This window comes from Cynocephalus volans, chromosome 10 (assembly GCF_027409185.1).
Source record: "Cynocephalus volans isolate mCynVol1 chromosome 10, mCynVol1.pri, whole genome shotgun sequence".
NCBI lineage: Eukaryota > Metazoa > Chordata > Mammalia > Dermoptera > Cynocephalidae > Cynocephalus > Cynocephalus volans.
In genome coordinates, this window is record NC_084469.1 from 30,909,626 (window position 1) to 30,937,186 (window position 27,561).

At 47.7% G+C, this 27,561-nt stretch overlaps 1 protein-coding gene across 1 annotated transcript; it reads right to left on the minus strand.

Annotated features, from left to right (window-relative positions):
* Positions 1 to 1,020: 1,020 nt before the first annotated feature.
* Positions 1,021 to 26,031, minus strand: TRPV1 (transient receptor potential cation channel subfamily V member 1). The gene is given in 15 exon segments (XM_063110672.1): positions 1,021 to 1,193; positions 7,081 to 7,196; positions 7,539 to 7,666; positions 8,619 to 8,941; positions 10,835 to 10,901; positions 11,323 to 11,488; positions 15,790 to 15,860; positions 17,975 to 18,070; positions 19,249 to 19,407; positions 21,946 to 22,125; positions 23,459 to 23,757; positions 23,906 to 24,046; positions 24,564 to 24,716; positions 24,798 to 24,960; positions 25,744 to 26,031. Coding segments are annotated over 15 exon segments (2,523 nt in total).
* Positions 26,032 to 27,561: the final 1,530 nt, after the last annotated feature.

Sequence of the window (27,561 nt, forward strand, 5' to 3'; positions counted from 1 at the left end):
AGCTGGGTTTCAATAAAAGTTTACTAACACGAACAGGTGGCAGGCCGGGTCTGGCCATGAACCATAGTTTCCTCACTATGGCAGGTGTGGGTATGAAGGAGTTCCCTTATCCATGAGTAATAACCAAAGAGTGACCAGAGGCTGCTAGCCACATGGGGTAGTGAGTGTGCATACATACACACACACACACACACACACACACACACACCCATGCACACACACACGTGCATAGACCGCACAGAGCCAATTATCCTTGCCAGCCCAATGACTGGCACAAACATCACACTTGACATGATATATATGTGTATATATATGTTTATTTGGTGGATGACAGGACGGAAGGGGATGGAAGAACGTAGCACTGCAGGGGAGCAGGACTGTGGTCACTACAAATGGAAGATCATTGAAAAATTCTCACCATGTGGCTTTGGGATGCGGTCTGTACTTTTATCTGAACTGCAATAGAGCTAATATATTTGAGACTGTGATATTAAACGCGGCAGGATGAAGTCACTCCTGGAACAACCTGATTCTGTCAGAGGTGGGAATGGGACCAGCCTCCCCCACCTTCTCTGGGGAGTAAACGTCCTCATCCCCAGACCACTCTGGGCAGGCAGGCGAGAGATTAAGCACAATACAGAGAGGAGGGGGCTTTGGCGTTTTACATCAAAGGCAGTTTTTTGTTCTCAAAGGTGTTTTTCTAGGTTTCATTGACTTTTACCCCCAGTGATATAAAAAGGAAGAAAACACAGGCCTAACGTGTCCCAATAGAGATTTACCATTTGCACTGTTTGATAAAGTCAGTAAAAACTTGGAAGCCAGATCATTTCCTGTTGAGAGCTTCACTTGGGGACAGTGATGGTCGGATGCGATCTCTTCCCGTGCATCTGACAGTGCTTCCCACAGCTTGTCCACTGCAGTCTTGGGAAAGTACCCAGCCAGACTGTGGTCAGAGCGCTGTTCCCAGTAGCAGCGGGGGATCCCAAGGCCCAGCACTGAGCGCGTCCTGCGTGGGGTCCCTCACTTCTCCCCTGAAGCAGCAGAATCCTTGAAGACCTCAGCATCCTCTGGCTTCAGGGACCCTGCAAATTGCCTCAAGTGAACTTCCTCCGGCTGGGCAGGGTGCCTATCTCGAGTACTGGTGTCTCTTAAAAGGGGAACAAGGGCAAAGTTCTTCCAGTTTCTCCCTGAAACTGAAGGGCAAAACATCATTACTACTTTCGATGCAGCAAAACAAACATTTATTTGTTGGCCTCACAAATCTCCAGGTTAAAGGAGATCCAGGCAGGAGGGTGCTTCCTGAGACACCTGGACTGGTGCAATTTCCTCTCCCCTCAGCGGCTCAAAGAGCCTCATCTATATGTTCTCTTCCTGCAGCCCACCCTGACTTGCTTGCAACCCTATGAGAGTCTAGTGCTTGCTCCTCTCGGCTCCATTTCCTCCCTGCCCAAGTGGGAGGGACAGGAGGTCTCCACAGAGCACACTGGAGCCAGCCACATGAGCTGCTCAACACGAGATCAGCTCCAGTGTGATGAGCACCAGCCAAAGAATCAGGATTTGGAGTCCAGACCCCACCAGGGCATTTGGGAACAGTGCCAAGGGAAGAATGGTGACACTGGGCCCCAAGTGGAGACCTCAAGTACAGCCCAAAATCCCACGAAGCTCCTGAGGAAGACCCAATTGTCGCCCCCATGGCCACCTCTAGCCTCCAGCCACCTCAGAGAAATGACAGCCAAGAGGGAAAGCTACGTGTGCTTTCCTTTCATTTGCCAGAGTCCTAGTTAGCCAAGCCCTCTGGTTGGCCACCTTGGGTCTGAACTCTCTGGAAAACCAGCCTAAACTCACACTTCCCAGCCTCAGGCCATGATCCAGGCCCCTCTGCTGGTGTCCAACACTGTCCGCAGCTCAAAGGCATCAGGAATTCCAGAGGCTGGTCCCATCATGACTGTCTCCGGTTGGGGACACCGGCCTGTCCCCCAACCCCAGTTTGATTCCAAATACCAACTGTTAAAGGAGAATCCCTCAGGAAACTCGGCATAGAAGCAGGAGAGCTCCATAGAGAGATGGGCCAAGTGCTCACTGGGATACCATCTGTGGGTTGGCTGGGTGGTCGTGACATCCAGCCTCGGGGACTGCATGGCTTAGACCCAGTTCCAGGGCCCTGAAAGGAGGCATGGGATTCCCAGTGCCCACTTGCTGCAGTTCCAATGCTCCCGCTAGCTCCTCTACTCACCACTTTTCTTCCCTGGCCCATCTCCCATGCATTCTCTCACCCCTCCCAATCACACACGCTGTTTGGTGAGGAGAGGTCCTTGTTATCTGAATTATGTGACTATTCATTACTAGAGTTTCTACAGTTACAAAGTTGGGCAGGGAAGCAAAACCCTCAGGAAATATTTAATAATTAATTACAGGTGTGAAATCAAGGAACCCCACCCATCCCCCATCCCTGCCCCATTTCACATGGATGTGTGTGTCCCTGTCACTGGGCCAATGTCTTTAATATCATAGTAAGTGTGCAGTGCTGTAAACAGCCAGCAATGTCATGCAAACATAATGCAAATCAACTGCAAAGTGAAACAGCAAATCTTGTAAAAGATGTGGGATTTCATGAAATCAATTAGTGATATTAGAAAACTGCTCAAATCACATGCAAAGCCATCTTCAAATAGCTCTCCAGCAAAGTTTGACCAGTTAACAATTGAAGAAGAGATAATCAATAAGTATAATGACATGACATAGGGAGTGCTTTCAATTAGACTCATAGGAACAAATCACAGTATTGCAGGAGGACTACTGGAAAGCTAAGGAAGTGCAGGAGTAGTTTTCCAAAATGAGACTTTTGGTAAAATAGATTTCTACTTCCAGCTAGAATGGGGTATCAAGTACCAGCCTAACCATTCTGCTGTCAACAACCATAAAAGTGGGCAAAATACATGCAGCTAATGTTTTTAGGCAGAGCTGGCCAGTTAGTTCAGGTGGTTAGAGCATGTTGCTAAAAACAACAAGGTCCAGGTTTTGGTCCCTATACTGGACAGCCACCAATTAAAAAAAATGTTTTTAGGCATAGGACAACAGGCAATGAAAAACTACAATCCCTGAGAGAAGTGAAATTTACAAAGTGAGCCCTATGATCACCCTGGCTTTCTGCTTAGGAACAAGTTCTCCATCTACAGTGCAGTGAACTGCAGTCCAAGTAAAGCATGGAATTGCCTCTGAGCTGAAGAGGAAGAAATCAAAGTCTTGGACAGCCGAAGTAGCTAGAATCTGTGGAGCAGAGCACAGGAAAAGAGAAAGAAGTAATTGTGGGGTAGAGGCCCAGAAGTCTTTGGGGTGGGCAGGTTGTCCACAAGTTCTTGGCTGAGACCTGGGTTATATTTGTTCATGGTGAGACTTCAGGAAACTTACTAGAGAGTGGCTGCTATGGGATTGAAAGTGAGATAGAGATGTTAAAGATTGCGTAGTACTGGGAGGATAACAGAGGTCCAGCCCAGCCAGTGAAGAGACCTCTTTAAATGCTCTGAGGATCAAGCTAAGATACCAAAAAGGCCTCATTTAGGAGTAAGGACCATGCCCTAAAGAAGGCCTACTGAAGACCCACCCTAATAAAACCTAAATCCAAGCCCTAACAAGATCCTCAGTGGAAAGAGAATTTGGAGGTTGAGTCCCACAAGTGTAATGGGCTTGGAAAGTACCTTGGGATTTCCACAGATCTGTCATAACAGAGTTCAAAACTAAGCCTACACAAGTTCAAGGTGATTTAGCAACTGAACAAAAATTTAATAGCCTTCATAAGGGAGGTAACAGATTCCATAGTCTCTACAGTATATTATCTACAATGTCCAGTATGCAGTTTTAAAATATTAGACATGCAAAGAAATAGGAAAATGTGACCCATAGTCAAGAAAAACAGCAGTCAATAAAAACTGACCCTAATAAGGACCAGATGTTGGGTTTAGCAGTCAGAGAATTTAAAGCAGCTATTATGTTCAAAGTATGCTTGAAGAACTAAAGGAAAATATGGTCTTAATGAAGAAATAGCTATGGAATCTCAGCAGAAAAATGACAACTATAAAAAAGAACCATGGAGCTGGCCAAACAAACAAACAAACAAAAAAAAATAGAAATTCTAAAACCAAAAAGCACAATACCTGAAATGTTAAACTCACTAGAAGGGCTTAATAGCAATTTGGAGATGGCTGAGGACTGGGTCAGTGAATTTGAGGACAGATCAAAAGAAATTATCAAATTTGAGAAACAGAGAGGAAAAAATTGAGAAAAAATGAGCAAAGCCTCAGAGACCTGTGGGACAATATTGAATGGTCTAACATACATGTAATTGGAGTCCCAAAATAAGAAGATAGGAAGAATACAGCTATACATATGTGTGTGTGTGTGTGTGTGTGTGTGTGTGTGTATGTATATAGTTTCCCAAATTTAATTAAACATATTGATGTACAGATCCAAGAATCTCCACAAACCCCAACCATGCTAAAAATGAAGAAAATCATACCTACACACGCCTTAGTCAAACTGCTGAAAACCAAAAATAAAAAGAATTTTTTTTTAAAGCAGCCAGAGAGAAAAAACGACATTACATTCTGATGAGAACTCATCAGAAACAACAAAGGCCAGAAGATAAGAGAGAAACACAGGTAAAGTATTGAAATTTTTAAAAAGTTAACCTGGCATTCTAGACCAAGTAAAACATACCTAAAGATGAAATAGACATTTCCAGGTAAACACAAGCTGATACAAAACAAATCTATAATAATAGAAATTATATAAGTAGTCACCTGGGAAGGGGAAGATAAAATTGAGTACAAAGTGACATAAGAGTACTTTCTGGCATGGTGGAAAATGTTCTATATCTTGAGTGAGGTGTTGGTTGTCTGAGTTTGTACAGCTGACAAAACTTATAAAACTGTAAGTTTTAAATATGTGCATTTTATATGTAAATTATATTTCAATAAGGTTGATTTTTTTTAAGTTTATGAAATATTAAAAAACGATCTTCTCCATGAAGCAATATCAAATACAGAAGATGCAGTATCATGCTATCAGGCAAGGTGATCTGGAAAATAATGCCCCTTCCCCCTTCCTGCCAAAAAAAAAAACCCTATCAACATTTGATTTATTCTTCATTCATTTTAAGAATTAGTTCAAGAGTGACATCGGCAAAATGGCAAAGTAGGTAGCTCCCAATACCCATCTAGCCACAAAAGCATCAAAAAAACAAGGAGAAATGTAGAACCAATATTGTCACAACTCTGGAAAACCGTCCAAGGTTTACAGTAACCAAGCAAATGCCAAATCAAGAAAAAAGCAATGCTAAAGTGCTAGGGAGCTAAACACAGAAGAAAACACAGGGGAAAATCTTCACAACACTGAATTTGGCAATAATTTCTTGATTGTGACACCAAAGCAACAGGCAACAAAAGAAAAAATTTAGATAAATTCGACTTCATCAAAATTAAAAACATTTGTGCATCAAGGGACTCTATCGAGAGAGTGAAAAGACAACCCACAGAGTGGGAGAAAATATTTGTAAATCATATATCTGATAAAGGAATAATATTCAGAATATATAAGGAACTCCTACAATACAACTACAAAAAACAAACAACCAAATTCAAAAATGGGCAAAGGGCTTAAATAGGCATTTCTTCAAAGAATATCTACAAATGAAAAATGAGTTGCTCAACATCACTAGTCATTAGGGAAATGCAAACCAAAACTACAATGAGATAACACTTCGAACCCACAAGGATGCCTATAATAAAAAAATTTAAAAAATGAAAAAATAGAGGTGTTGGTAAAAATATGGAGAAACTAGAACTCTCATGCATTGCTGGTGGGAACGTAAAATGATACAGTGCTTTGGAAAACAGTTTGGCAGTTCTTCAAAAAGTTCAACATAGAATTACCTTATGATCCAGCAATTCTATTCTAGACATACACCCAAAATTATTGAAAGCAGAGAATCAAGCAGAATCTTATATACCAATGTTCATAGCACTATTCACAATAGCCAAAAAGGTAGAAATAGCTCAATTGCCAATCAACAGATGAGTGGATAAACAAAATGTGGTTTATGCATACGATGGAATATTGTTCAACCAGACACAAAAAGACAGATATTATATGACTCCACTGATAAGAGGTACCTAGAATAGGTAAATTCATAGAGACAGAAAGTAGGATGGAAGTTTCCAGGGGCTGGGGGGAACAGTGAATGGAGAGTTATTGCTTAACACGTACAGAGTTAACTGTTTGGGATGTTGAAAAACTTCTGGAAGTAGATAGTGGTGATGGTGACAGCACAATGTGAATGTAATTAATGCTATTGAATTATACACTTAAAATGGTTAAAATAGTAAACTTTACGTGATATATATTTTACTTCAATTTTTTAAAAAACAAGGAATTAGGACAGGGTTCTAATTATAACTCAAAATTTGTTCACTATAAACAATTTTTGCTTCATTTATAAGTAAATGTCCTCGATTAGACCTTTAATATTTATTGTTAAATGTTTGCCATTAAGTGTTAAGTGACTTTCTTTCTGGTAGTAAATTTTCCCCAGGATTTTTCTGCTCTAGGTGTCACCTTTACCCTTCTCACCCTCCCCTGAGAAGGAAGTGTTCACATGGACCTGTGTGTGTCCCTACAGAGCCTCATGGAGCTGAGCACACACACACCCGTAGTGAGGGACAGGGTGAGGAGGCGGGGCAGCCACATGAGCTGGCCGTCTTAGGTGGCTGGATGTGGGCCTGGCTCTTCCTCTGGGCACTGAGGATAGGTGCCTGGCCGGAGTGCTGGCGCAGCAGCCACACGGGCTCTCACATGAGCACACGAGCAGTCCACCGCACAGGCATGCGAAGGCATGCAAGAGTGCCTGAGATGGAGTGTGTGGGGGGGGGGGCTGACTTTGGCAGATGTTACCCCATCCAGGTTCTATGAGGATGAGGAAGGCTTGCAAGGAGTGGGGGACCCACCTGCAAGGCTGCACCTGCCCAACATCAGGCCACCAGCCAAGGAGGCCCTTCCTTGCCACAGCACCTGCCCCCCACACCTCACCTCTGCCTGACCGCAGGGAGAAGCTCAGTGTGCGCTTGACACCCTCACAGTTGCCTGGGTCTTCATTGATGATGCCCACGTTGGTATTCCAGGTGGTCCAGTTCACTTCATCTACCCTGCACAGCGCGGGGACAGGGGGAACAGAGAGGTGGCAGCCTAAGAGCCATGCCCAGCCTCCCAGGCTGAGGACTTGGCCACACAGGCCAATTCCAAGAAGCCCATAGATCACAGCTGGTGGGGGAGGACAGAGAGGGGACTGCTTTTTTGACGACACCGTGAGGCCCAGGGACCTCCAATTTTGGATTCCTGGTTCTGATCCTGCTCACTAGTTGACTTCTGGACACCTCAAATTTTCCAGTATTTAACATCCGCTGCCACAAGCTGAGATCTAAGGTGGCTGCCCTGTGTCCACAGCTGAGCCCAGAGCTCCCCAAGTTTGATTCCTGCTTGGGCATTACCTGAAACACCACCTGTAGTCGTCCTTGCCGTCAGGTGTGTACCCCACCTGCAGCAGCTTGCCTGAGCGGAAGGCCTTTCTCATGCACTTGAGGAAGCTCTTCTCCGTGTCCAGGATGGTGATGGCTCTCTGCAGGAAGACACAAAGGGTGGAGGGGCAGAGGGCTCATCCAGGTGCCACCTTGACTGCCAGTGCTGGCAGCCAGAATCAACCTCTCCAGGGTCTCTCCCAGCCCCAGCCTCACAGCTGGCCCTCTGGTGCCCTCTACACTAGATCCCTTCCGCAGCCTGGAGGATGCACAATCCATGGGAGGAGCACTACCGGTGCCTGCTGGGTCTGGCAGGGAACCCCCTGGAGTGATATGGAGAGTCCCAGGCCCTTCCCAGAGGGGCTCACAAGGGGGCAACATAGCGTAGTGGTTAAAAGCAGAGCCTTTCAAGAGTGAGACTGCCTGGGCTAAATCCAGGTTCTGCTACTTGCTAGTTATGTGGCCTTGAACACAGACACCCAACTTCTCTCTGCCTCAGTGCCTTATCCAAAAATGGGACAGTAATAGGATACACGTCATAGGATTATTGTGAGGATTAAACGCTATCAGGTAAGTAAGACACTTAGAACAGTACCTAGCATAGGGTAAGTGCTACCTAATGAGAACGATGCTTTACTATTACTAGTTGGGGAGGCAGATGTGGACCACCTGGCTCAGAAAGATAGCTGTCAGTGTCCTGCCCCCATATTAGCTGTCTTTCCCCACCCCTGGTCCAGTCGCCAGTGCCCACCTAACCAAGTTCCTCTGAGGTGAACATCATGTTCACCGTCTCTTCCTCTTGGGCCACCCAGCCCAAGGCCAAACTCAGCACCTGTGAACACCAACTGAGCTAATCTGACACTGTGCACAGGATGTTCTGCAGAGAAACCTGCAGGAAGGAAGTCAACTGATGGAGACGCTGCTGCTTGATCCCTGGGCCTGCCTGGGTTTTCTGCCCCCTTCTCAAATCCTTCAGGGGCTCATGTGCCCAGCTATGTAAAGTAGCAGAGTGGCCAACTCCCACCTTGCTGCCCACCCCACCAACCAACCCACCTGCAGCTTCCAGATGTTCTTGCTCTCCTGTGCGATCTTGTTGACAGTCTCGCCCATGAGGGCGATGAGCATGTTGAGCAGGAGGATGTAGGTGAGAATCACATATGCCAGTAACAGGATGATGAAGACAGCCTTGAAGTCATAGTTCTCAGTGAACTCCAGGTCACCCATGCCAATGGTGAACTTGAACAGCTCCAGACACGTGGAGTACAGGGTGTTGTAGGAGCTGTCGGGCGGCCTGCAGCCGGGTCCCCGCCACCTGTGCGACGTGGACTCCACGGGCATGGAATTGTTCTTCCCATCTTCAATCAGTGTCACCACCGCTGCAGGGCATGGGAAGGGAGGGGTGCATCTGGATGGAAGCCAAGATTCCAGGTCCCCTGACATACACCCTCCTATCCCAGGATGGGTCTGCAGCAGGAATACTCCTTAACCATGCAGGAGCTTTCTGTGAATTTTTTTTAAAAAGCACCCTTTCTTCAAAACTATCAGAAAATTGTCATAATATACTGGTTTTTTATAAGAACGTTATTGTCATCTGCTATTAAAATGTTAAAGTAAATATACAAATTTATATATACCATGTGAATACAGCCAACTTTGTGCAATGCATGACCTGCTTAACCTTACAAGTCAGCTCTGGCTCCACACACACTTTGTCAGTCCAGCCCTGTCTACCTGTGTCCCTTAAAGGTACATTCCAGAACCATGAGTGTTGAGCTGCTCAGAGCAGAACGGCCTCTTCCCACATTCTCTTTGGGTAGTGAAGTCTGGAGCCTGAAAGCTTCTATAGCAGTCCTGCACCGTGGTTACTGCATAGCAGTATCCACTAACCTCCTTTGTCCTAATTCCTTCCTGTGGTTACTGATAGACAGGGTCTTCAGATCCAAGTGCCAGAGCCTACACCTCTCAGTTCCCTCCTAGTCTCAGCTGCCCATCCCTCCCAGAGATTCCAAAACAAACTGCAGGATGGGGGCAGGGGAGAGTGCACCATGTGAACCATGTAACAGCAGGACTTGGATGAGGATCAAAGCAGAGCCCTGTGCTCAAAATGTGACGTGCATTTGTCAAAAGGGCACAGGAATCAGCTTGAAGGGGCTCCCAATGACCAAATCTCAGACCGTTTGAGCATCAAAATAAATGATAATGGTAAGGAACATAACCCATTGAACAAAGTGAGAAGCTATAAGGGTGGGGGAAGAATCTATGAGGCCATCCTGATGTAAATAAATAACCAATAGCGGGGGATGGAAAGCTCTTCCTGACAGCAGAATGCCAGCTAACAAACCTACAAGGAACGATGGAGCTAGACAATCATCATTTGGCAACTGTTACAGGATTAAGTGACTCAGGTAAGAATCATCAATGAATGCTAAATCTATTCAGCATGGGACAGACATCATGTAACTCCGGATATAGTGCACTGAAATGCACACCTGAATCTAATCCTAAGGAAATCTCAGACATACCCAAATTAAGAGACATTGTACAAAACGACTGGCATTTACTCATTAAAATGCTAAGGTCACAAAAGACTGAGGAACTGCTCCAGATTAAAGGAAAGGAAAGAAGCATGACAACAGAATGTAATGCATAATCTGGGATTTTCATTTCCTATAAAAGACGTCATTAGGACAATTGGTGAGATTTGAAGAAGGGTGAGAGATTAGCTGATAGCATATATCACTATTACTTTCTTGATTTTGATAATTGTACTGTGTTTATGTAAAAGAATGTTCTTACTTAGTGCTAAAGGGTTGATCACGTCTGCAACTTACTGTTTTCTTTAAGTGTGGGGTGTGCGCACCCACGCGTACGTGTGTATGCGTGTGTGCAGGGAGAGAGTGATAAAAAACGTGGTAAAATTTGGGGAATCTGGGTAAAGAGTACGGAGAAGTTTGTGCTATTTTGGTAATTTTCTTTAAGTCTGAAATAATGTCAAAGTAAAAAGTCAAAAGAAAAATAGAGCCAAAATGCAGCTATACCACAGGCGAACAGCACTTCCTACCTCAAAAATCACTCAAAACATTTTGTGAATCATATTTCCAGGCTCTCGGGCTCATTTCGGTGCATGCTTTGTCCATCCACTCTGTCCCTTGCAGCCGCACACCTGTCTACCCCAGGCGGCTCCCCCTCACCCAGCCCCTCGCAGAGTCATCAGGAAGTGAAGGTGAGCAGAAGCCTGCCCTCCTACCAGCCCTGACCAAGCCCATTACCTGTGGAAAACCCGAACAAGAAAACGAGGTAGACAAACATGAAACGACACAGGTCTCTCAGGATCATCTGCAGGAGAGATCAGGCTTAGCAGAGCCAAGTCCAGGCCCAGGGAGAAGCCAAGGGGAGAGCCAGGACTGCACGAGGGTGGGGTTAATCTTGAGCCCAGGTAGAACTGGAGAATTGGAGAACATGCAGGAGGGTCTGGTTTGGTGGTTTTCAGCTCAGATGTCATGGGAAAATCATCCAAACTTCCACCCAGGTTTTGATCGGGAGAGAGGGGACCTGGTATGAAGAGGGGTCAGGTTTCAGGGAAGCCCCCACACCTGGATCCAGGCCAGATTGCTTGATCCTTGGGAATGGGTTGGGAGCTACACCAGCACCTCCCCAAACAATACAGAGAGGATGGAAGGAGTTTGGGCGACAGTGCCTCACACACCTCAGGTAAACAGGGCTCTGTGGGGAACCCACATGGGCACAGGACACCCACCTTCTCGATCATGACGGCATAGATGCCCATCTGCTGGAAGCCGCGAGTGTAATAGAGCATGTTGGTCCAGCCCAAGGCCAGGGAGAACACCATGGAAGCCACGTACTCCTTGCGGTGGGTGAAGTACAGCACCACGGTTCCCAGCATGAAGAGTGACTGCAAAAAGCTGAGGGTGGAGAGGCAGGAAGCTCTGTCCAGAGGCACCTGGGAGGGCTGGCACCCCCACAGACAAAAGACCTCAGGCTGCATGGGCATCTCCTCTGAGGCCCAGACCGCAGGCCAGGGTGAGAGCGAGGACAGGGCTGTCCCATTTCCATTAGCCCATGCATTCTCAGGGGGAGCAATGCTGCCCCCAAGAGGCAAAAATTAGTTGGAGGAGTGCAAAATCGTATTCTCTTCATGTGTATAGAGCACAGACATAAATATAGTTCATACACAGATATACCTTATATTTGTGTTATTAAAACTTCATGGGGGGGCAATTAGGAAAAAGACTGAGAAACAATACTGTAGCCCCAACAACCTTCCTGCTCAGTCCCCAGGAATAAGAGCCTCACAGGACAACAGATAATCTAGCAGCCCTAGGCCTGTGAGGATGGGCAAGCCATGCTCTCCTGAACAACCACAGGTAGGGTCTGCTGGTCACACCCTCAAACTGAGGAGCAGAGCCAGGGAAAATGTCCCTCAGCTCTTTAGTCCAGCAAGGGGTATCCAAGTGTACCCTGGACAGGGCGGAGGACATCTGGATGACCTTACAACAGGGTCTGCTCAATGGTCCCTTCTTAACTTATTCATCCCAGGTCTCCTTGTTCATCACGGCCTCCTCCAGAAAGTCCCCTAGCCGCATTTGCACTGTAGATCACACTGACCACCTCACCTCGCATTTGTGTGAGACAGCCCAGCAAAAAGCCACCACTGTGCTGATGTGAATCTACTGAAAATTGATACCTATAAACTGGCTCATCAACTGGATGAGCTAATTCTAATTCTGCTGCAAAGAAAAACCATCCTCAGCATCTGCAGAACCCCGAGCCAAAATGAGAACTGACACCAGTTGAAATAGGTAAAGGGTTGTCTCTGGCAACAAATGGGGTCCCCACATGTGAATTTTGAGAGCTGAAAAGCACAAAATGGAAAGGGACTTAGCAGACCTAAGAAAGCCAAATCCGAAGCCAGCAGTGAGGAAAGCTGGGAACCAACCCTTTTAATCAAAGAGCTTTGAAAGACTTAGAGACTCTTGGAAGGAAGGTGAAGAGGGGTCTAAAATAAGGAAGAGTGGAGGTTTTGTCTCTGAAGAAGATAAAACAGAGGGTATTTGGACCCAGGTTCATCCAGCACCAGTGACAGCATTGGTGTTTTACTAAAAACAGAGAGATCGTGTGATTTTATACAATGCAGATCACAGAAAGCCCACTCAGTTCTCAGAAAACTGCCAGCCAGACTTCTTCCCCCCAAGCAGAAGAATGAGAAAATGCTCCCTATGAAATCTGAAAAACCCAAGAAGAAAGACTCAAATAGACTGACTCCGGGAATTCTCCAATAAATGCTTTATCCAGATATCAGCCTGCAGTGAAGATCAAAGTGGATCAGCCCCATATACATATCAAGAGCTTCCAACCAGCTGTTCAGGCCCCCATTCTTAATCACAGCAGACATCAAGGATTTACAGATATTCTGAGGACAGTGTCTAACATAAAAGAGAAAAAAAATGGGAAACAAGTTGGAGAAAAGAAAAACTATACAAAAAGAAGAGAAACTTTCAAAAACGATTGTCATAGCCTCACAGAGACAAAAGAAGACAATTGAATCCATGAAACAAGAATAAAGTGCTATAAATAAGGAATACAGAGAATTTTTAAAACAGCACTTATAAATTAAAAACATGACATCAAAAAGTATAAACTCAGTAGAGAGGTTGGACCTAATTTGAACCTCTCAGAAAGTAAAGTCAAATATCAAGAGACAGAACAAGTAAGGAAATAAAAGAAAACTAGTTCAGGGCTATTTCAAGATGTTCAATATACAAATCATAGGAGTTCCAGAAGAGAGATAAAGAAATAATTGGAGAAAATTTTCCGAAACTAAAGAACATAAATTTCCAGATTAAAAGAGATCACTAAATGCTAAGAACATTGGAATAAAAACAAACTCACACAGGGCTGGCCAATTCATCAGTTGTTTAGAGTGTGGTGTTATAACACCCTTACAACACCAAGGGCAAGAGTTTGGATCCCCATACCAGCAAGCCACTCGCCCCCCCCAAAAAACACATAAAAATACATCATTAAGTTTCAGAACACTAGGGACAAAAAGAAGATACTTTACATTTACAAAGAGGAAAACCAAAGCAGATCTTAAAAGAGGATCCAAAATCAGAATGGTTTTATCTAAAATACTGGAACCAAGGAAACAATGGAGAAATGTCTTGGAGTTTTTCAAAGAATTTTATGCCCAACCAAATTATCAACCAAAGGTGATGATATAATAGAGATATTTTCAGACGTGCAATATTTTAAAGAAATTTTACATCCCTTTTCCTACCATGTGCCTTTTCACTTTGGTTCAATATGTCTTCCCCCAAACAAGGAAGTCAATCAAGAAAGAGGAAGACACAGGGTTCAACAAATAAGAGGTCCACGTCAGGAGAGAAGTGATAGGGATCCCCAAGGTGTTAGTGAAGGCATGACGCCTGTGCACAAGGGAGAAATGGGACTCAGGATTCAGCTACACTGAAAACTGTCCTCGCCGTGCCCTGTACCATGATACCATCTTTTTCACCAGATGAAAATATTGAAGGATGCACTCAAATAAAACAGGGGAAAAAAAGCCAAAAAACAGGAAGATATAAGAAAGAGACAGGAACTCTAACGTGGGGGGGGAGCAGTGACAATTCACAGGCTGGCAGCTAAGCAGCAGGCCTGCAGAACAACTAGCCCAGTAAGAAAGAGGAGACAGGGCTCCAGCCGGAAATCCCTCAAGAAAAAAAAAAGCAGGGGGTGGGGGGAGATCTGATCACGTAAGTCATGTGACTGGTTTTGAGGGAAATTGTCCTGAGAGGCTTTGGGAGGTTTGGGAAGAATTAGCAGTAAGTGCAAGAAAACTCAACAAGTGAAACAAAAGGCAATTATGAACTTTTGAAGAAACAAAAAAACGAAAAGAAATAATACAGAATGTTGTGAAGCTCCACTGTGCAACATGTTTGCAGCAGCATAAGAATGTAAATACTGAGTACTATGAAAACAAAAAATTATGACATAGCTACATAGGAAGGATGGAGAAGGGGAAGCAGAAGTGAAGGCAGTACAGAGATGCTAAACCTCATCTACAGATGTGTAAGTGTCAGAGGAAAGAGCTGAAAGAATGGCAAGTGTCCTAGGAAGGGGGATCGCAGGGAATGGGAAGGGTGGGGACAAGAAACTCCTACATTTGGTTATTTGAGTTTATTGGAATAACACTATGTAGGAAAACACTGCTTCTCTTAGGCAAATTCATGTTGTGCTAACCCTATAGACCCTGCCCCCTGAGTTTGCCCTTTGGGGTTAAGTATAGGAATCTCAAGAGTAGGGGTAAAGGACGGAGCTTGTGAGCCCTAGAGACAAGCCGGCTGCAATGGGATTAGAAATCAAATCATCGCTCTTGCCAGGAATGAAGTGAGAGGCCCCGGGAATGAGGGAATCACAGGGATCAGAATAGAGGCCAGGAGTGGAGACCCCAGCAGACTGGCCTCTCCCTATCCGAAAGTCCCCTGGGCGTGCTGGGGTGTGGAGGTTCCAGGTGATTTTATGAAGGAAGGGGCTCCCTGTGACACACGCATTGTTCTATAACTGGTTTTGCTTATCTGTCTTCTCCTTAAGCAGGAGTTTCTCAAGCAGGAGTGATTCTGGCACCCACCCACCCCACACCAAAGTGGGGGCCATTGGCAATATCAGGAGACATTTTTGATTGTCGTGACCAGGGCACGGGGTAGCACTACTGGCACCTCGTGGGTAGAGGCCAGTGATACTGCTAAATATTCTACAATGCACAGGACAGCACCCCCCACACACAACTGAGAATTACCCAATCCAAAATGTCAATAGTGCTGAGGTGCAGAAACCCTGCCCTAAAGACCGGAAATTCCTCGAAGGCAGGAACCGTGTCTATTTCATCTCAGTATTACGGTGCCAACCCAGTGAATGGCAGATGGATAGACAAATGGATGGAAAAAGTGAACAAGCATACACCTGACTCAGACTAGAAGTCACATGAGCCCACGGCACAGTTTATCAAACCCCAGCACCCAGTACATGTCCGGCCCAGAGTGGTCCTCAGTAGTCATCACCCAAAAAGTACCTACTGAGTGCCTCCACCATTCCTTCAACATGACTACTGAGGTCCTACTACGTGCTGGGCCCAGCATAAGTGACATAATGAGAACGAACTGATTGCTGTCACCAAAAGAGGCACAAGAGTCAAAGTGTCACTCACAAAAGCATCTCGCTGTAGCTGTCCACAAACAAGGTCTTCATTGAGGGCCGCCTCTGCAGGAAATATTGGATCTGCAGGTAAACAATCAGAGTAAGATCCCAGGAAATTTTAGATGTGGCTGAATGGCAAGCACCCAGAATGCTTCCTAAATGGCACCATGTTTGGACACTGCAGTGCATGAAAGAGAGATTCAGAAAAGACTGGACAGCACCGGTCAGGTTACAGGGGTAATGTTATATGATGTGGTCAGGACAGATTTTTAAAAATACAGAGAGCAGTTACAACTACACCTAGAAAAAAGACAGGAAGGAGAATCACCAAAGTGTTATCGATTGCTGTGACTGAATGATAGGCTAACTGTTGTTTTTCCTTAATTTTCTTTAAGTAAGCTCTAGAGCAAAAGTTATTTTCACCAGCCTCCACCGGGCTCACTTACCAGATTAACCACTGGCGCCTGGGAGGTCCTCTCAGGACACCCACACACTTCTGCTCCCTCCCACAGGTTAACTTTGTGTTTGCCAAGAGGGCTTTTATGACAGCTTCACTTGCTACTGTGGCTTTGTACTTTATTATAATGTAACTATGAGTGTGAAAAGAAAGACAGTTGTTTCTGTGGAGACAAAGTCCAATGATTTTGAAAGACTCCATAAAGATGAGTCACACACACACAAAAATTGGATGTAGCTTAGACCAAAAAGATTGGGGGGCTAAAAATCACAATTATCTCCAATTCCACATTCAGATCTCTTTGTACACATCTAAGTTCTCACTTCTGTAAAGAAGCTGAAACGAGAATCATAAACCACACGTTATAGATATGGTTTTTGGAAAACAGGTAATGCAAAATTCCAAACAGTGGTTCCACATTCAGAGAAAAGAATGCTCCTACATTAGAATGGCCAAGCAATGTGCATGTAAGAGTTTTCAGTTAAAATAAAATGGTTCCAGTCAGTGAATACAAAATACTAGAGAAATAGGAAGAATGGGATCTAGTGTTCTAAAGTAATATAGGGAGACCACAGTCAACAAAGTACTGCGTATCTTTGAGTAGCTAGTTGAGATGATGTTGAATGTCCCCAACACAAAGTGACAAATGTTTGAGGTGATGGATATACTAAGCACGCAGATGTGATCATTGCACACACTATGAATGTTCCCAAATATCATATTGCACTCCATAAATGTATACAATTATCATGGGTCAATTAAGAAAAATAAATTTAAAAGAGAGAAAAAAAAGAGAAATAGAAAGTAGAATAGTGAGGGGCCGGCCTGTGGCTCACTCGGAAGAGTGCAGTGCTGATAACACCAAGGCCACGGGTTCGGATCCTATATAGGGATGGCCGGTTGGCTCACTGGCTGAGCGTGGTGCTGACAACACCAAGCCAAGGGTTGAGATCCCCTTACCAGTCATCTTTAAAAAAAAAAAAAAAAAAAGAAAGTAGAATAGTGGTTACCAGAGATAGGGAAAGGGAGAGGGTGGGAAAATGTTGGTACAAAGTTACAAAGTTACAAGTAAATAGGAAGAAAAAGCTCTGGTGCCCTAGGGTGACAACAGCTAATAATACTGTATTGTCTATTTCAAGATAGCCAGAAAAGAGGATCTTGAATGTTACAACCACAAAGAAGTGATAAGTGTTTAGGTGATAGATAGGCTAACTATTCTGATTAAGTCATTATACACTATGTGCATGTCTTGAAACAACAAATTGTACCCTGTAAACATGTACAATGAAAAAAATAAATTTAAAACATTTAAAATTTAAAAATATAAAATGGTACCAGTATACACGTAGGTTTCCTTCATTGTCCTGAGCTTTAACAGACTTTTGGTTAATTCAACAACTACCAGTCATGATCCTGTCACTTGAGAAGCTTCCACCCTAATTCTGTAATTAAACATTACATTCAGAGGGAAAGCTCACTGTGGAGAGCCCTGTCTATTCTCAAGCTTGACTGCTGTGTGCCCGTGGGGACACCCTGGACCTGTGGGGATGCACTGGGCAGACCCCCCATCCCCCAGCCAAGAATGCCTGATGAGCTCCCATCTTCCCCTGTGCATTTCTCAGCTCCTCAAGCAGGGCCGGTGAGGGTTCGATTAACAAAATGTGAGTGAACAGTGAGTGATTCTTTCTGCTTTTTGTTTTGGTGATGATGGAAACTCAGTGTGGGAAGGAATGCTTACCCCTCGGAAAAAAAAGTAGACTCCCCCTGCCACAGACAGAATCTCTCCAGCGACTCGGAAATAGTCTCCAACGGTGTTCTTCAGCTTAAAGGGAGGCTGCAAGATGCAGAGAGGTTGGGGACCCCATTCACTCACTCATTCACCCATTCATTCATTCAACAAATATTTACCAGGTGCCAAACCGTGCGATTAAGACCCAGGCCCTCTGTGGGACCTGATTCTCCAAAGTGGCAGCCTCCAGGAGCCAAGCAGAGCATCCTTACAGTGCAGTGCTCTCTCCCAGGCAATGTCCCTGCCTGGAGCTCCCTGCTTGGCTGGAAGCAGGGGGATGGGATAGGTGGAGGTGCACTTAGAAACCCAATGCCCCATGAATCCTGCTCTCCCACAGCCCATGGTGAGCACCTGGTTTCCAAGGAGTGTCAGGGTTCCCACAGATGATGGCAGGAAAGACTGTCCCCCACACACCTATGGGTATAGTCCATGTGTTTCAGCCACTGTTTTCTAGAGTAAGTTACCATCGATGTCTTGGAAGCACTAGTTCACTAGCTTCTCTTATTAGCACATTTCTCTTTTCTCTTCAAATGAAGTCATTAGATGACCTTAACGAGTGGATAGAAATCAGGTTTCACCTAACTATGAAGTTGAGCTTTTAAGCCAAATTTGCAAACAAGGAGCCCTGGAAATAATGGCATGAGTTAAGCACCCTGGTAATTGAGTGAGAAGGACTCAATTCAGAAACTCAATGGAGTCCATGAATTCTGCTAGAGAAAAGAGTCTGGTCTTAAGCTGATTTGATGAATGGCCCAAGACCTGGCATGAAAGTGCTCAAAAGTATAAGTGCAGGGAATGGACAGTGGGTCAGCGAGTGACCACAAGAGGGCAGGCAAGCTGGATGGCAATGGGTTCGGAGCTTACACCATCCCATGTCCCTGTGGACACCCAGGCCAGGGGTGAGCTGCTCCCTGAGCTGTCCTTCCTGCATCCCTTCTAACCGAGTACTCCTCCTTTGCAATCAGGGACCTCACTGACCACAAACTCAGCTCCTAGGACCACAAGGCTAAAGGAGAGGGGCAGAGAACAGGAAAGGGGACAGGGCACCCAGGCAGCCTGAGAGGGGGAAGACTGATCACAGGGAAATAAGGCTTTCCGGGAGATCCTCCCACCTCTCCAGTGAGCCAGAAAGGATTCCAGGGCAGGGCCTGGGCCTGGGGGAGGTCTTATGGGAAAGTCTACAGCCCCCTGTCCCCTGCCAAAGCTAAGCTCTGGCTGCGCACCAAGCCATCCACAGGCCTGTAGTAGGCTGCCGTGGTGAAGATGATCATATACAAGCAGTAGACGAAGAAGTTGAAGTAGAAAATGCGCTTGACAAGTCTGTCCCACTTGTCCTGCAGGAGTCGGTTCAGCGGCTCCACCAGAAGCATGTCGTGGCGATTCTAAGGGGAGCAAAAGAGAAGTGAGACTCCTCCCAGCAGGACCCCCCCTTGCACCAGCCCATGGTGCTCCTCACACCCATGCACCATCCGGGGACACAACGCTTTAGACGAGATCGGGCGTGTTCAGGGTGGTATGGCCGTAGACTGACACAACGCTTTAGCCCAGGGAGCAGCCGAAGGTCGCGGGAGGGCTGAACCAGGGGGCAGCTCTGCAATGGCTGGCTGTGTGATCTAGCCATCAGCCTCAGTGTCCCCGTGGGTACAGTAAATGGGCATGAACTTGGACAAACCCTAAGGGCTCGCTTAAAGGGCCCACAGTGTTGCCCAACATTGTATGCCCATTACCTCTAATAACTCACTCCCGAGAGCCTATATCCTTCTTATTCCCACAATAACGGGAAGAAGCTGGCACAGGCAGAGCCTGACACGAGGCCACTCAGAGAAGGGCTGGGGGCAGGCAGGAAGGAGCCTCTGGATTCCTCATTTCTCACATGTCCAGCCCTGATTCAGACAGGGGTGGCAATCATCTGTGCATGAGATGTGATGGAAACCTGGGGGCCTCTCCTGCAGTGGGTGGGCCCAGTGCCTGGATACCATATCACAAGTATGCTCTGGGGCAAAAGCCTCATATCCAGGAGATCTTTGTTGAAGTTCAACTATCCCTAGGATGGATGAACCAAAATCAGATCACCCCAGCCTCTCTCGGGCCACACTCCACACTTGAGCTCCCCCAGTGAGGCCCCTGTTCAGGGTCTTCTTGAATACCTTTGGGAAGCTCTCTGCTGCCTCCAGAAGCCTATGGAGAAGTGCTAATTGTAGGGGAGAGATATTCTTTGGAGTAAAGTTGGTCTTCTCTGCCTTAGTGGCCCAGGACAAGTCCACACTCCCAGCCTCTGAGAGTCCTTGGGCACATGAAGATGTCAGTTGTGGCCCTAGAGCCTTCTCTTCTTCAAGTCAAACACCTCAGTCCTTTGGGGGGCCATTTCCTATCCGGACCACAACCCAGGAACACTTGCATCCAGGATTTACTCAGAGACTGAGATTCAGCACAGCAGCCCAGGAGGGGGCTGACAGGCAGAACAAGCCAGGCCTCCGGCTCCCCTGGACTCTGCTCCTGTAAATACAACCTCTGACCTGTGAGGTATTGTGGCAGCCCCTCACTGCCAACAGCATAGATTCCAGCCCCTAAGTCTGCCTTAGGAGCTCAGAGTAGCACCTTAGAAAGAAGGGACAGGTAAGATGGCCTTTCAAAGCAGTGGTGGCAGGATGGACTATTCATAAGTAGCATTGAGACCTTCATTTGGAGGCAAAATAAGTAATATACCTACCTCACACTTACACAAAAATAAATTCTAGGTAAAGTGCCCAACATAAGAAACCTACAAAGGAGCTTAAGGAAAATATGGAAGGCTATGTGGGTAATCTTAAAGGGCAAAAGGCTCTCCTAAGACACACATCACAGAAAAAAATAAAAGAAAAAGGCTAACCAATTATCAAAATGAAAACCTTTTATAAGCAAATGAAACTATAAATAAAGTTGAAAGGCAAGATACAGACTGGGAGAAAATAAAATATTTGCAACACATGCAATAAAGAAAGGGTGAATTCATTCTGTATCGAGAATATCTACAAACCAAGAAGGATGAGGTAAACAGTCCAGCAGAATAAATGGCAAAGGATAATAGATAGGAAACCCAGCAAAGAAGTATGAAAGGTTGATAAACATATGAAAACATGTTTAAGTTCACAGTAATCGAGAAAATGAATGGCGGGCCAGATAGCTCAATTGGTTAGAGTGGGGTGTTGTGACACCAAGGTCAAGGGTTCGGATCCACATACTGGCTAGTCGCCAAAAAAAAAAGTGAGAATTAAGACATCAATGAAATAGCATTTTGGGCTCCATGGATTTAAACTAGTTTTAAAAAGAAAAGGTTGGTAATATTCAGGTTGGCAAAGATAGGGTAGTTATGTATCCACTGGAGGTGGACATGTACATTGATTCAGTAGCTGTTAAAATATTAAGTGAACATACTTTTTGATTTACCAAATGCAATTCCAAATAACCTTCATTGAAAAATTCTCAAACCCAGGCCAAGTGGCCTGCAGTACTACAGTAGCAAAAAGCTGGAAATAACTTGAATGTCCTTCTATGGCCACTCACTCCCCACCTCTACTGTGCAATTTTTTTTAATGGGGCAGACCCATATGGACTGATATAAAACTATCTACAGGACATGCCAGTAAGAGAAAAACCTGGTTGTTCTACATTATGTATAGTACGATCTCTTTTATGTACACAAAATGAAACTACACATTTTCATATGGTATAAAAAGAGGGTTATTTTTATCTATGTACTTCTGAAAGATTTCCATTTTTGTGGGAATATAAATAATATTGTTTGGATGCTGAGGAAGACATTCAGAAGGAATGGATGGGGAGCTGAGGCTGCAGGGCATGGGCTCCGGGCAGTGGGTTTTCACCGTGCAGTGGGACCAGGGGTGGGGCTGGGGTGCAGAGGACCAGCCCTGGCCACTCACAGGGGTCTCACTGCTGCTGTAGGCGATCACCTCCAGCACCGAGTTCCTCTCACAAGTGTCAATGCAGGACAGGTCGTACAGCGAGGAGTGTACGGGCCCGTAGGCCCACTCGGTGAACTTCCGGGACAGGTGCCTGCACTCGGGCTCCTGGATCTCCCTCTGCAGAATATAGGCCAAGACCTGCCACCAGGGTGCAAGAGCCTGTTAGATGCCAGCCCGGGGCCCAGCTGCAGGCTGTATCCCACATGGGCCACCAGCTCTGCTCAGAGAACAACTCTACTTCCCAGCCCAGTGGGAGATGTCACCCACGCCCCAGGCGAGCCCCCAACCCCTCCCGACCACCGTCAAGACCAACCTTCCCGCGGCCTCTGATTCCAGCTGTAGCTGCATTGGGCCCATCACCCCTAGGCCCTACCACTACCATCCCATGGTGAAGGACAGAGGTGGGCCATTCTAGAAAACCTCAAGCCAGAAGGAAATAAATAAAATTCAAAAAACAAAACCAAGGTCCTAAAGCCAGGCTCCTCCTTCTAATAGGCTCACTATGAGCAAAGCTAAGCTTCCAGAAACCCTGGTACTGAGAAGCCCCCTCCCCTTCAATGCCCAGCAGCCCCAACCCCACCATTGCCTCCCCCTGCCATCATCCACAGGCTGTTGATTTAGTTTGGGACTGCCCTACCTCAGCTGTCCTCTTAGGACCCTCTCTGTGACCCAAAAATCTTTCCTGCCATGAAAAACACCAACAGCTTCTTTTTCTGTTTCACCCTAGTCCCAACCCACCCCCATCCCTACTAGGCCTCATGTCTGGCTTAACATCCACACAGCCAGGCTGAGCAACTTTCCCCCCTTCCCCCCCTTTCCCTTTTCAGCTCTGGGAACCAAGCAGCGAAATCCCTCTCCTGGGAAGGGGGACACGTGACCATGACCATCAGAGGAATGTCTCGTGGGCTGCGGTGGCCGGCTTCAGGCTGGAGCACTTTGCATTGATATCAGAACAGACACTAATCCGAAACCTATGCCCTAACCGACCAGGTGTTAGCAGACTACGAGGGCTGCATGACCTTGCGTACCACTGATTTTGACATGGCACATTACTCCGCCAGAACCCTCAAAGGCTTATAAACTCCTGTGTTCCTTTGTTCGGGGGAACCGATCTGGCTCAGTCTCCCCTCCACATTAGTGGAATAAAGCTTTTGGCTGAAATAGCACCTGGCTTGGGTCTCTCTCTCTCCCTTTTCTCCGTCTCACGGAACCCAACAATCCCCAGGCCCCAACACTTCCCACACCCTTGTGTCCTGCTGGTCTTATGCAGAATTGGAAATCAGAAATGGCCACAGCTCCATACCGGGTTCTGCCTAGCTGCTCACAACTCCTCTCACTTATTCTAGCAGCCATGCAGGCTGGTGTGACAGAATCAGAGCCCTGCCAGGCACACACAGTGGGGCAGGTGTCCTCTCCCACAACACCCTCACTGAGTGACACCTCCAGCTCAGGCCGAAGCCCCCTCTCCTACCCCAATCTTCCCGCTCCCAGCAGCCAGGGCCAGCGGCGTGAGCCCCTTCTTGTTGGTGAGCTCCTCCAGCTTCAGCGTGGGGTGCAGCTTGGCCCCCAGGATCAGAATCTCGTTGTACATGCTCGTCACAAACTTGGTGTTGTCAGCCGTGTTGTCAGCCACTTCCACCAGTGCGTGCAGCACGGTGTTGCCCACGGAGTCCCTGGCGCTGATGTCTGCTGGCTGCCAGGAGTTCTGCAGCAGGAACTTCACGATGGCCAGCTGGTTGGTGCATGCAGCCAGGGAGAGAGGCAGCTCACCTGCAGCCAACAAAGGGCCCGCGATGGGCTTGGGCAGGAGACTGGGCTCGTCCCTGAACCACCAGGCTTCCAACCCCCTCTATCTTTGCCCCAAACCTCCCCTTAGCAAAAGTGAAAAAGCCAAGTGTCTGCTACATGATCTCCCTACCAAAGTAGAAGCCAGGCCGCCCTTTGGTTTTCTTAAAGAAGTCCCCATTGGCTGCAGCCTGGACGTCTGCTCCATTCTCCACCAGGAGGGTCACCAACGCCATGTTCCGCCTCTCGATGGCAATGTGCAGCGCCGTCTGGCCTGTGGAGGATGTGCGCCATCGGCTTTGTGATCATTGTCCTGCAGGGCTTCCTGGGCAGAAAGCGCCCACACGGCCCTCCCTGTAGGAGGCCAGGCCAGAGCTCCTGAGGCAGGAGTAGAGACCCCTGGGAATGGGGATACCAGACTGGAAGCTAGAGAAGTCAGAATTGCCAGGGGGCAAGGAACAGTAGCAGAGAAAGAGGCCAGAGGCTGTTCTATCAAGGGACAGGGACCACCAAGTCAGCAGGGGTAATACAGGGACCTTCCAGGGCCAAGAGAAGAGATGGCAGGTGGGGGAAGCAGGGACCATCAGAACCAGGAGAAACCAAGCCCGCACATGGGGAGGCAGGGCCTCCCCCTCCCCTACCCCCCATCCAGAACCAGGAGACACCAACACGGTGGCTGGGACAGGGAGTAAAGAGCTCAGAGGCCTAAGGAGGCCCCAGGTAGGACCGTGCCCTGTTGGCTGCAGGTGTGCTGTGGGCTGCGGCACGCCCGGCCCTGCCGCCCTCCGCACCCTTGTAGTAGCTGTCCGTGTAGCTGGCGTTGACGAACTCCTTCAGGCTGTCCGTCTGCCGGGCGATCTCCAGGAGCAGGGGGATGGTGGTGTTCTGCCCGTCGTGCAGGTTGAGCATGGCCTTCAGCAGACAGGTCTTCCCCGTCTCGGGGTCTGAGAGACAAAGTGAGGTCAGAGCGGGCCAGGGCGGGCCCCCACCCCAGCACCCCGGGAACCCAGCTGTCTTGGGGCCACCTTTGAACTCGCTGTCCGTGAGATGTTTCTTGCTCCTCTGCAGGAAGAGTAGCAGGCTCTCCAGCTCCTGGCAGTTATTCTGAGCAACAGCTTCAAAGATCCGCCGGCGATCATAGAGCTTCAGGGGCTTCTCGGCGCCAGCAGTGACCGAGTCCTGGGACAGCTGACTGGGGACCGAAACACCCTCGTCTCATACCCTGGTCTCCCCTGAGCCCCGAGGCCTTCAGAGCTGGTCAAAAGAACATGACTAAATCCTGAGGCAAACCAAAAGGGGAAAAAACACAACACGCAAAAGCCACCCCTCGGTCTATGTGACCATCCAGGAAACCAACATAACAGGAAGAGTGGGCCACACGTGTCCCCATTCTGTCCCCACCCTGTCTGTAGGTGCCATCTAGAAAGTCTCTGCCACTGCCACCTCCTCTATGCCCAGACCAGCAACTTCTCTGGCTGCTTAGGAGCTGGGGCCCAGGAGGCAGTACCCTGTAGGTCACTGGAGACAGGGTTTGGGTGGTCCCTGCTAAGTGAAAAAGTGTCCTCCCACTGCCCCAGAAGTCAGCTAGCCTGTGTGCCCTCCCTGCCCTGCCTTGAAGGATGCAGGAGGGCTGGTGAGCTCCTCACTGGAGCTGTTTTGTACTCTCTGTCTGAAAGCCTCATGGCCTGAAGCTTTTAGACTTAAAGTCTAAGGGTTTGGGGCTTGTGAGCATTCCAGGCAAGGAACCTAGATATCAGCCACAGCTGAGATGAGCATATAAGCCAGCATCAGTGACCATGTGTCCCATGAGGTCTTAGGAATGCAGACGCTGGACCAGACCACCTCTGAATGCTTGCTGCCCAGTTTCACGGCTCTGTGACCTTTTGCTCAGAAGCTGGATCTCCACCATGGGAGCTGCTGCCAGCAGAGACAGTTGGGCTCCGGGCAGGGAAGGGAGCTCCAGATGCAAACTTACCTGGCACAGGTGGGGCCATCCCCAGGCCTCTGAATAAGAACAGTGCTGACTGTAATGATGGGGCAGGGGGCCAGCTCTCCTTCCTCATAAGAGCAATCCATAGGAGAAGAATCCTCCGAGTCACCCTTCCCGAAGAGCCGGGTGCGGCTCTTGGCCGTGGAGAAGATGTGGGGCTTGGCTAGAGGTGGCTTGGAGTCAGGGTCTCCATCTGAGGAGTCTGGGCAGCAATCCTCTTGGGGCAGGTCCACAGACTCCCCCAAGTCTGAGCTACCCCATTTCTTCATCTTTGTCAGATCCTCTGTGGCCCAAAATGCAGCCTGCAGGCAGCCAGCAAGACAGGGTTTGTTTCCAGCTTGAAGACTGCACATCCTCAGCCCCCACCTGCCCTCCTTGCCAAGGCCCCTGTGAAACAGGACATCCCAAAGGTCCAACTGGCTGCTGCCACCAGCTCCCCAGAAATAAAGTTTTCAGGACAGTACCTCCCTTGCCACTACCCCTCACCCGCACCCCCCTCACCCCCCCCCCGCCACCACCAGAGGCCCCAGGGGTGAGCAGGCCTAGCAGTCGTGGGCTGTCCTGCAGCCACTGACATCTGCCTCTGGGGGTAGATGGGCTTCCCATCTTAGAGCCAGCAGGCTCTGGGGGACTTGTGTTAGCTGGGTCCCTCTTCTTCTCTGGGCTTCAGGTGCCTTGTCTGCAGCATGAGGGTGATAACCACGGCTCGCCTCCATCCCAAGATCAGAACGAGGGAAACAACAGGAGTGGCTGTTGCTGGCTGCATTCAGGGAGGAACTCAGTGATCAGGATGGCTCAGCCCCAAAAAGCCCAGTGGTCTGTGTCCTCGAATGGTGACCAGCAGAGAGTAACAGACTCATGCTCTGCACTGCAGGGCTTTCCTGTGCCACGTGTCCACATGCCATCAGCCACGTGCATGGCACGCCTTTGCTCTTCAACCTGGCTGCCGTGACCACTGAGTTCCTAAAGGATTGTGTGTGTGTGTGTGCACGCGCGCGTGCTTTTAGTCATTTCTGTGAAGCTAGTATATTTCAAGCATTCTGGCCCTGAACTTTTAGGCTTGAAGTGATTTGGGGCTGGTGGGCCACCTAGGCCTGAACACCTAGAGACAAGCCAGCAAGCGAGTCGGCACACGCAGCTGTAAGCGCACGTTGATACTGTTTTCCGTTCCCTTCCTAACCCCGTGGCCCATGCTTCCTCTGCTCCTGGCTGGGCAGCCCCACTTCCTGGTACCCAGGGCTGTCCCACACAGTCCATCTCAGGGCTCTTTGCTCCCATGGTGCCTCCACCTGGTTTCTTTTTCCTCCTTCTCCTCCTGCCCAAATCCTACTGCCTCTCAGATGCCACCTCCCCTCGGGATCCAGCACTGATTCAGCCTCCTCCACGAAGCCCCCTAATCCTTGCACTGGTCACGCTCCCTCCCCCCTCCAGAGGGGTCCTGTTCCTTCCTTCCTTCATGGCCATCTCAGCACAGTCCACCATGTGGTCTAGCAATTTCTATCTCTCTGCTTTATCTCCCCCATGCTCTGTGACCTCCCCAATCCATCTCTTTATGGAAGAGCTGTGCTGGTCATCATGGGGGAGATAAGAGAGATCAGATACAGACCTTCTAATTCTTGTTTCCATAGGAAGGTAGAGAGAGCAGTGCTCCAGCAGTGGCTGGATTCCAGGAAACAGCCACAGGAGTGGGAGGCTTCACAAAGTACTGCGTTTTTAAGTGAAAATTCAGGCAGTGAAAATGCAGAGCACATGGCTGGGCTATGGCAATAAATTAGCTGCGGTCTGATGAATAAAACGAG